Genomic DNA, 10,842 nt, shown 5'->3' with positions numbered 1-10,842 from the left:
ATTTTTAATATACGTTCAATTTTTTATGTCCACATAAATTTTAGAAAAAATTAATGTTTATATCTTCAATGTACACAATAATGAAAATAGAGTAAAGATATAAAATATACAATAATGCGTATGATAATTATTTTATTTTTTCATATGGGAAAATTTATGTATCATGAAAATTAAACAGAAACTTCACTCGAAAAATATATGCAAAGCAATACGCGGAATCGTCCATATCAGTTGCTAGCTAGCAGTTAAATGTAAACCAAAGTGTGGCCTCATGGTCCACTTGTTTGTTAGGCAACCAGGATGTCCGTGGTTTGAATTTCCTTCATGCGAGCTTGTGTTTATATTTTTGTGAGAATTAATTAAAGTACAAACGCGTTTCCGTAAAAAAAACAGCTTGCGTCTAGCATGAGTACGATGTTTTTCGATAATTAACTAAAGTCCAGGGGCATTTCTGTAAAGAAAACTACACGCACAGCTCACAACGCGCCCGCAGCCACTGACATGTGGCCTAGCGACACACTTACATGCCACACGGGCACTTAATACGGCGGCATACGTCGAGATGCACCATATTTGAACGCCTAGACAAGTTATGGCATTACTTTTGTGTATTTTTCAAGTTTAGGCACTAAACTGACCGCGCCAGACAACTTAGGGCACCTGTAGTGTATTTATCTCTTTATATTTCCTCTTCGACCATCTCCAAAGACCACTAGCCTGCTAGCCTATCCCTTTCTCATCTTCCTTTGCCGTCACTTGCTCTCTCCATCCATCTCCTCTCTCCTCAACTCATTGGGTTCCATCTTCTCCTCCTCCCTCCTGCCCACATGAGAAAGCAACATCAACAAGGATAAACAACCACAACTATCATAAGGAAGGAAAGAACACCTCGCCTCAGCTGCTTTCTTTTCTTCCCACCCCACACATCCCAAAAAGCAAAACCTCATTCTTTACTCTCCTCCAAGAAAACAAGCACCACAAACCCTACACAAACGCACACTCTCTCTTCTTCCGATCCTCTTCCTCCGGCCTATTATCATCATCACAAGCACCACTTCTTCTCTTGCGTCTCCAATTTCTTAATATTATCGGTACTGTTATCTAGCCATTATTTTTACTCTTTTTAATGGTACTATACTCCCTACTTACTTATAATTAGCTCTTCTTCTACCCTAGAGAATGGCAGGACTGGATTTGGGAACCAACTCCTACCTCCACCATCACCAGCAGCTTCACCTCCGTCACGATGACGGTGCCGGAGGATCCGACGACGGCCAGGACGCGCTCTCGCCGGGCGGCGTGGGAGGGAGCACAGCCGCAGGGGCTGGGATAGGCGGCAGCGAGGTCGTGGGGCGCCGCCCACGCGGCCGGCCGCCCGGATCCAAGAACAAGCCCAAGCCGCCAGTGATCATCACAAGGGAGAGCGCCAACGCGCTCAGGGCGCACATCCTCGAGGTTGCCGCGGGGTGCGACGTCTTCGAGGCGCTTACCGCCTATGCGCGTCGTCGGCAGCGCGGCGTCTGTGTACTATCCGCGGCGGGGACCGTCACGAACGTGACTCTCCGGCAGCCACAGTCTGCCCAGAGTGGGCCAGCTTCGCCGGCGGTGGCCACGCTCCATGGAAGGTTCGAGATACTGTCCCTTGCCGTTTCTTTCCTCCCGCCTCCGGCGCCTCCAGGGGCCACCAGCCTCTCGGCCTTCCTAGCAGGAGGGCAGGGTCAGGTGGTTGGTGGGAGCGTTGCCGGTGCGCTCGTCGCGGCCGGGCCGGTGGTCGTCGTTGCCTCGTCGTTCAGCAACGTGGCGTACGAGAGACTGCCGCTGGAGGACGGCGACGAGGTGGTGCCTACACCGCCACCTGCGGGGAGCGACCAGGCCGGCGGTGGCATGCCGTTCGGTGTTGATCCGTCGGGGGGCTCGGCAGGAGCTGGCCTCCCGTTCTTCAACCTGCCGATGGGCATGCCGCCAATGCCCGTGGCCGGGCATAACGGCTGGCCGGGCGCTGCCGGTGGCGTCGAGAGGCCACCGTTCTCGTGATGGATCTTGGCCGGCGGTGAGGACAGCAGGTGCGTCCGAGGACACGGACGTGTAGTTGATCGATTATCTCTTTTTCATTGTGATGAAGGAAATCTCCTGATATTTTTTGCGTTAACCTGATAAATAAATTTGGTTGGTGTTAATTTGCTGATCCCTGTTTGTTTAATTGGAATATATGTTGCGTGAACGTGCACTCATAAATTCACCAATTTAAATTAGTATTGTTGTTCATTCTTGGAATGGTTTGATGACGAGTTAATTTTTCGCATGACGCTGCAACACATGATCGTTCTTATAGTGCTAACGGCCAGCTCAAGATTGTTGTTTTTTAATTCATACTTCTACTTGTTTGATTTCGTTGAACATATACAAGCAGCTAGATCCATCGATTGGGTGCCATTTTTGCTACTATCTATTCACTTGGAGATGAGTTTTTTTGCTTCTTAATGCTTGCACTTGGTTTTCCTCTCATTTGTTGATTGAGATTAATGCTATATATCTCGCATCTGGATGTTTACAATGGATAATGGTCTCAGGTGTGTGTTTCTACAACGAATCCCAGCTTAATCGATCATTTCCTTATATTACTTTTTCTTGCGGAGTCCTTATATGACTTATTTACTCTAGATCTCTCTAATATTGTTCTTAATTAGCCAATTAGCAAAGAACAGCTATATTCAAGTTCCTATTCCCTGATCCTCCTTTTCTTCAAGTTAACCAGCATATATCAATTGATGGGTTCGAGAAAGCAATGTGTGATAGAATTAGTATTGTGATGAAGTTTGCCCGAAGCAAAAGAAAATATCTCTTCTTACTTAATTCATGTTTTCCTTAGACTCTGGGGAAAGAGCGAACAGCTGGGGTAGAACATTGCTTCCCTTTTGCACTTTAAGCTTGATTTCTCTCAAAAGGAAGGTACTAGGGTCACAGCTAGATTGGCTAATCAGTGTGCAAAGAATGAAGAAGAGGCTTACTTCATGTATGGCATGCACTCTTCTCTATCTAAACATCTAAACATGTAAACTAGCTTAGGGAGGAGGGGAGGGGATGTATCCAATTAATGGAGCCGACAAACCAAAAGCACACAAGTACATTCACATTGTAATGTTTGATATTCGTCGGACTCTTTTTCTCTTTAAACCTACAAAAAAGGAAAGAGATAGGATTTTCAGCACCCAGGTGCCCCTACACCCTCTATGAACAGTAAATTCAAAACAAATTAAAAAAACAAAAAAACTGAAACTTTGGGAAATCGAACATCATGAAACTTTTGATGATCTTGCACAGTTTTAGCTCAAAATAACATTTGAAGAGCACTCAAATAAAAAAACAAAATCATGTTTCAAAGTTTATGTACATTTTTTAGCAGTGATTTTGTTTTTTTGGCGAGGGCTCCACGAAGTTTATTTATTGCTGAAACTTTGCATGAACATCAAACCTTTGATAATCTTTGATCTCTAAAAGTTTCAGTTTTCTTTTTCAATTTTATATGAATTTACTGTTCATGAGGGTGTATGGGCATCCGGGAGCTGTTAGACATTTCTCAAAAGGAAAGCGGTAAGGAAAATAAAACAACTATATAGTTAGTTGTATGAATTTATGGTTATTTAGCACTTACGAGATAAATATGAAAAGCTTATCACCACATTATAATTAGTTACGGTCGTAGTCCATCTTAGTTCTATAACAGTTTGGATCATCAGGCTACCCATAATGGGAGTATCACATGAAGTATCATGTATGCCAATTAAGCAGTTTCGTTAAGGTGACATAAAATTAAATGATACTGTAGAAGAGATGATTGAATATCATATATGACAATAAATAAGGTCATCAATTATACCAACCTATAATATTATGCATTATGTAGATAGTATCATACACAACACTAGTATCATATGCATGATACTTTCCATTACGGACAGCCTCAAGTAACTCAATAGTACTTACTTCATAATTCATTTGATTGGTGTTCAGGGGGACTAAAATATACAGAAACGAATTAATGCATGTGTAGCTCAGAAGGGCCATATGCACAGTGTTTATTTAAAATGGACAGTACATAACTACATGTTTTTGGAAAAGGAGTACATAACTACTTCCTTCGTCCGAAAATACTTGTCATCTGGATGAAAAAAATGTATTTAAAACTAAAATACATCTAAATACATCTTTTTTATTTTTTTGATGACAAGTATTTTCGGACGAAAGGAGTACATAACATCATACATTTATTAGGTTTTGGAGTAGATTCACGTGGGCATGGAAGGATCCTATCTAGACTCCTTGATTTTCATCGCTCACCTCACAGCAAAGTACCCCCTCAGACTCCAAAATAACACGTATACTTCTTTTTCTAAAATCAACTGGTGTAATGTTTTACCAATTTTGCAGGAAAAATATTAATAATTACAATACTATTTACACATAGTATGAACATGGATTTGTCGTGTATTTAATGATAGTAAATTGGTATTGTAATTGTTTACAGTTTTCTACGAATTTTGTTACTTTTGTACAGTTTGACTTGAGACAAAATGTATAGGTCTTCTGGGTTTTTTTAGAAAAGAAGAAAGACCCCCGACCTCTGAATCTCAACGATGCATGCAACCACTTTATTAATTATTCATAAAGACCTTACAAAGTAATACATCAGTAAGTCTGAAGCCACCATCTTGACAACATCTGTCGCTACTCCTATACATTTGATGAAGGAGTGTCGATAGTCCGAGCCGAATACCAAACAGACCTCGCACCAACTGTAAAACCGGAGGCCCCAACCAAGCCACATTGCCGGGTCTGGGCCACACATCGGTCCAGCGCGCTCTCAGAAGCCGCCGTCGCCATCTTCCACCGATCCACTTTTAGAGCAGGTACTGACGCATCGACCTTGCCAGTCCTGTCGTCGACGTCACCACGACGCCAGACAGCACCATCCTCCTACGCGAGTCCGGCAACACGCATCGGATGCCGAGACTCACTACGCCACGCCGTCGAGATCGCCGTCGTCGATGCGGAGGAGGTAACACCACTCCACCTCTGGGCCCTTCCAGTCAGCACCTGCTTCAAAACGATGCCCCAGGAGTGAAAATGACATCAAAGATGTCGTCATCGTTTGATCCAAAAAGCCCCAGATCTAGGGTTTCCCCAGGGACGTGGTTCCGCAACCTGCAACAACGACGCCTCGAAAAGGGAACGATGTCACAGATTCCTCCATCGTCCGTCGTCGTAGTCGGCGCGATTTTCACCGGAAGTCGCGTCACCCCGCTCTCGCAGCTGATTGGAACCGAACGGAGCCTCGCCTTGAAGACGAAAGCCGCCGTCAGCATATGCCGACAGAGGGCCTCCATCCGCCCCTCACCGGTCCCTCCACGCGTCGCCGGCCGGACGAGGCCGCCGTGACGGATTTGGACGGAAAGACGCCAGATCCACAGCCACCGCGGCCACCCAACACCCGATCGGGCAAGCCAAGTACAACCCACCGGCCATGGGGAAACTAGACACCGCCGCACGCCAGGGTTGCCACCCTGACCGGGCCAGGTGAAGACACAGGCGCCATCACGAGATCGATCCGGGCAACAAGGCCCGAATAACTCGTGGTCGATCCGGTCAGCCATGTAGAACCTCCTCGCCGCGCTGACGAGAGGTCCGTCACCGGATCCACCGCGCAGGCTTCAACCATCTCGCCGGGAGCGGTCCGCGGCGTCCAGGGCAACGCGTCGCCGCGAGGAGAGAGTGCCAGACCGCAGCCTGCGAAGGCGAGGGACGGGCCGGCGGCGGGTAGGGTTCGCTCGTGCCGCCCCTGGAGAGCGACGCGAGCGACGGGTTCATAGGTCTTCTGTTTGGAATAAGAGTACTAGCTAAATGATGGATGCGCCGAACTATGATAGATGAACTGACTAGTACTCGTATTTCTTTTGAAGCGACTTTCTTTCTGAAGGCATGACATGACTGTTTTGGAATCTTTGCGATGCCTCCCCTCAAATGGTGTGCATGCATTCCCAGAATGAGCAAAACTAGGCATGCTTTCCCACTGTACAACACAACTACTACTGTACTCTATCGTAGAATATCGGCTCTCAAGTATTGTAGTACTATGTCATCTCTACTGCGTCTGTCTCCAACTTCACTTCGATTCGATTCAACGGTGTCATTTCATGAGCTACATGTGTCCTTCGTTCCATTGCTGTCCTCTTTGTGCGTGTCTCATCGATCGATGGAGTTTGTTACAGGTCGTAGCCCTTTTTATCATAGCTACATGTGTTTTAATTTTAGTTCTCTCTGAAAGATCACATATAATCCGCCCGCAAAAAAAACATATAATCAACTAAGACTAATATTTATCATGCTGGAACTTCAACAAGCCGGAAACAACCCAGTATTACTCATAGTAACTGTATGTTTATCACTATTATCATATTAACTGTATGTATATCATTTCATGCACGCGCATATATAGAACAAATCAATTGCACCACTACCATCTGCAGTACTTTTTTTTGGCAACACAAACCCTCAAAGAGGGTTTCAGATTTTATTGCAGTACTATTGATGTTCTATGTTGATCTACACAGGTTAGACCTCTCAGGGCACTTAGAGCATCTACAGCCACGATGGGCAAATCCGGCCCCTCAAACGTCTGCGGACGCATCCGGGCGCGTTTGCGGGCGCTGATCGGGCACGCCTCATATTTACCACTCTACATATGCGTATCTCATATCCGGCGCCTTATATACATACTACATGTACAACGTTGAACTACTCTACGTGATCAAACAACGAACAACAAAAATCTGCTGCAAACGAACACAAGATCGGCTGCAAACGGACATTAACAAACTTTGCAACATCCAAAAGATCATCTTAGTTCGTCACTGGACAAGTTCTTAAACTTCTACAACTAAACACGATATAAACATATGAGGAGGGGGCGGGATCACCACTTCCTCGCCAGGCCTTTGCCCATCCGGTTGTCGGCGCAGCTGTAGGCGTTCGTGGCTGGTGGAGGGTCTTGGTTATCCGAGGAGGAGGTGTAGCCGCCGCCGTCATCGGAGTCGGAGAGGACGATGAGCCCCTTCATCCGCCGGACCGCCCTGTCCTGCTCCCGCTTCAACTTGGCGTCCCGAGCCGCCTCCGCCGTTGCCTTCTTCGCCTCGCGCTCCGACTACTCAATGGCAAGCCGGAGTGCCTTGACGTTCTTCCGTCGGAGGCGGCGAGCGTCTGTCTCCATAGTCATGAGGGAGCGAGGGTAGACCCATAGGAGGAGCCGCTCCTCCCCGTTAGGTTGCCCCACCTGCATCCCGCGGCGGCGGCGCGCGGACTGCTCCGCCGCGTCCCTCTCCCGTGCCTGCTGCCTATCACGGCGTGCATCTCCAGCTGTGGAGCTTGCGTGCGGGCGGCGGCGCGGGCACGAGCACCCACCGCTGCCCGTGTAGAGGAGCGGCCGGCAGGGGAAGGAGACGGCGCTGGGGCGGTGCGGACTGCATGGTCCTAGAGAAGCTGCGCGCGAGCCAGGAGGGTCTAGCTCCGGCGCGGGAGCTGCGGCGACGCTCCAGATCCGGAGCTGCCGCCGATGTCCACCTTGGACCGCTCCAACACAATGCGGAGGGCCATCTCCTCCTCGTAGTCGAGGTCGGAGCCGGAGTCGCTGCCGGAGCTGGACATCAGAGTCGATGGGATCGAAATCGGAGAGGAAGAGGAGAGGACGAAGCTAGAGAGAGCGATCTAGGGTTCAGAGTGAGGTGCCCGGATTGGAGATTTTGTGGGACAGTTGTGGGGCCGGTGGTGGGCCGGGCCTGTCAGGTGGGCCCGCCCTAGCATGCCCGGGCCGCCCCATATCCGCCCTAGATTTTGGCCGGATATTGATACGTCCATTCTGCTTCATGATTTCTTACTGTTATTTATAGTGTTTTTAATCAATATAACACTTTGTGAAGCAATTCTAATGTTTTTTCTCTCTTAATATGCAAGATTTACATGATGAGGGAGATTGCCGGCAGCTGGAATTCTGGACGTGAAAAAGCTATGTCAGAGATACCTATTCTGCACACCTCCAAATGAGCGGAAATTTCATGGAGATTTATTTTGGAATAAATAAAAAATATTGGAGAAAAGAAATACAAAGGAGGCCACCTAGGTGCCCACGGCGCGCCCTGGTGTCTTGTGGGGCCCCTGGCCAGCCTCCGATGCCCATCTTCTGGTAGATAAGCCCATTTGCCCTAGAAAAAATAAGGATAGGACTTTCGTGACGGAGCGCCGCTGTCTCGAGGCGGAACTCGGGCGCCGCTGTCTGTTATGTTAGCATACATTTCAGTTGTCTCTTTGTCATACGTATCCGTGCTCATGATGGCACTATTTTGTGTCTTCCTGCCTTCGTCTCATGCAAGGGTGTTGTAGCGCACATCTCCAACAACGCAAGATTCATAATGTCTTACCCGAGTATCAGGACCCATTGCTAGTGAGTAAAGGGCATCATCAACTGCCTGCCCATCCTCCCGCATCTTCTTAACCTATGGTTAGAAAATAGACAAGCTGATCATCTTATGTACTCAATATATTAAAAAAACTGACAGTGCACTTCAAAAGCTTACATGGTTCTTGAACCATTTCGCAAATCCTGCCATAACCAGTTTGTCAATGTTTCTTGGATTTTGCGGCAGTAACTCCTCTTTGTACATGCTGCACAACATAGTGATCGCGTCAAACATCTAAATATATAAGAATGTGCTGCAAGTTTAGTAGATTACGATGTATAAGCTGCAGTACTGCACTTACTTGATATAAGGTAGTATCTCAGGACAGTTATTCAACACATACCAAACCATTTTGTCCAAATCTTTAGGTTTGTCCTCTTGTCGACTCTTCCCTGTAACTCGAACAGAATAATCGAAAACATTGAGCCCGGGATTGTCTTCACCCACCTCTTTGCTAAGCTGGTTAGCTGTTTCAATGTATTTTGAGCAGAATGTCAACGCTTCTGTAGCAATGTAGGCCTCTGCAATGGAACCCTCGGGTCTAGCTCTGTTCCTAACATAGCCCTTGAAAGTGCCTAGCTGCCTTTCAATAGGGTACATCCAGCCATACTGTACTGGACCTCTAAGTAGTGCCTCATCAGGTAGATGAATAGCCAAATGCACCATCACATCAAAGAAGGCTGTAGGATATATCTTTTCAAGGTCGCATAGGATAGTTGGTATGTTGTCTCTAAGACGCTCCAAAGCATCTATCCTGATATTTCTACTGCAGAGTTCCCTGAAGAATTGTCCCAACTGTACAACTGCTCTGTATAAGTCAGGGCGGCCCAATCCTCTAAGGATAACAGGTAAAACCCTTTGAAGTAGGACGTGGCAGTCATGAGTTTTCAACCCTTGTACCTTGTGTCCATCTACACTGACTCTCCTTTCAGGGTTGGAAGCAAATCCATGTGGGAATCTCACACGTGACAGGGCCTCGCAGAATTCTTTTCTTTTTACCTTGTCCAAGACGTACACAGCTGGTGCCATATCCCGTGGTTTACCTTCATCTTGCACCTGCAAATCCTTTCTGATACCCAGGTGTGTCAAATCAATCCTAGATTTAAGGTATCTTTCGTCTTGCCTTCAATGTTAAGAAGTGTGACGATAATGCTGTCACATATATTTTTCTCGATGTGCATCACATCAAGATTATGCCGCAGATCCAAATCTTTCCAATACTCCAAGTCCCACAAAGTGGACCTGCGGGTAAACAATAATCTCTCTTCTACCGTGCCATGCTTCCTTTTCCCGCTACCATTACCAGGATGGTTTCCTGGTGTAATATGCCTGACCTTCTCTAATTCCACTTGCAACTCATCGGCGGTGAGCCTCTTTGGCGCATCACGGTTTTCATGCTTTGCATTGAACACATGTCTTCGGTATTTTGTAGGATGCGGCTTGTCCTTGGCAAGGAAACGGCGGTGTCCAATGTAACAGATCTTGCTAAGTATTGCGTATGACAGCGGATTCTTGTCACAGCGAACACATGCATTGTAACCATGTGTCGTTCGCCCTGACATAGTGCCCAAAGCCAGATAATCATGGATGCACCAAATTACAACATCACACAGAAAGAAATCAGCTGGTGGGCTGCTATATAGGTCTCGAGTGAGAACACCCTTCCATAGCTGTTGAAATTCCTCCACAAGAGGCTCCATAAACAAATCAAAATCCTTTCCAAGACTTTTTGGACCTGGGATGAGCAAGGCCATCATGTAGTTTGATTCTTTGGTGCAGACATTTGGAGGCATGTTGTAAGGGATAACAAGCACTGGCCACATGCTATATGTGGCGCTCTGGTGGCCAAATGGGTTAAATCCATCTGAAGCTAAGCCAAGTCTAATGTTTCTCGGGTTAGCAGCAAACTCTTTGTGTTTATCATTGAAGCTTTTCCACTCACTACCATGAGATGGATGGCTCATTACATTCTGATCTCTCTACTCCTGGTTCCTAGAATGCCACAGTACATCCTCTCTTGTTTCAGCATCATGAAACAACCTTTGCAATCTTGGTGTAATTGGAAAATGTCTCAGAACATTATGAGGAACCCTCTTCACAGCATCGCCATCTTTCCATCTTGATGATTTGCATTTCGGGCATTCACTTCAGTTGGCATAATCCTTCCGGAATAGAACACAATTATTCTTACAAACATGTATCATATCATATCAAATTCCAACTGCACGAAGGAAATTCTTCATTTTACTGTAGGTGTGTGGCAGCTCAGACGCATCTGGGAAAGATTTGCGGAAAGCAGCCAACATCGCATCGAATGATTTGTTTGTCATTCGCT

At 46.6% G+C, this 10,842-nt stretch overlaps 1 protein-coding gene across 1 annotated transcript; it reads left to right on the top strand.

The window, feature by feature from the left end:
* Window positions 1-736: 736 nt before the first annotated feature.
* LOC119335860 (AT-hook motif nuclear-localized protein 23-like) lies at window positions 737-2,225 on the top strand. Its single transcript, XM_037607917.1, has 2 exons — window positions 737-1,091; window positions 1,177-2,225. The coding sequence occupies exon 2, from the start codon at window positions 1,180-1,182 to the stop codon at window positions 2,032-2,034; it is 855 nt and encodes a 284-aa protein (XP_037463814.1). The 5' UTR covers window positions 737-1,091; window positions 1,177-1,179; the 3' UTR covers window positions 2,035-2,225.
* Window positions 2,226-10,842: the final 8,617 nt, after the last annotated feature.

This window comes from Triticum dicoccoides, chromosome 7B (assembly GCF_002162155.2).
Source record: "Triticum dicoccoides isolate Atlit2015 ecotype Zavitan chromosome 7B, WEW_v2.0, whole genome shotgun sequence".
Taxonomy (NCBI): Eukaryota; Viridiplantae; Streptophyta; class Magnoliopsida; order Poales; family Poaceae; genus Triticum; species Triticum dicoccoides.
This window is presented reverse-complemented; position numbering and strand designations above follow the sequence as displayed.

Bases quoted from the DNA above. Each gene is read 5' to 3' on its own strand.
- LOC119335860 (XM_037607917.1), top strand. From the start codon at position 1,180: ATGGCAGGACTGGATTTGGGAACCAACTCCTACCTCCACCATCACCAG.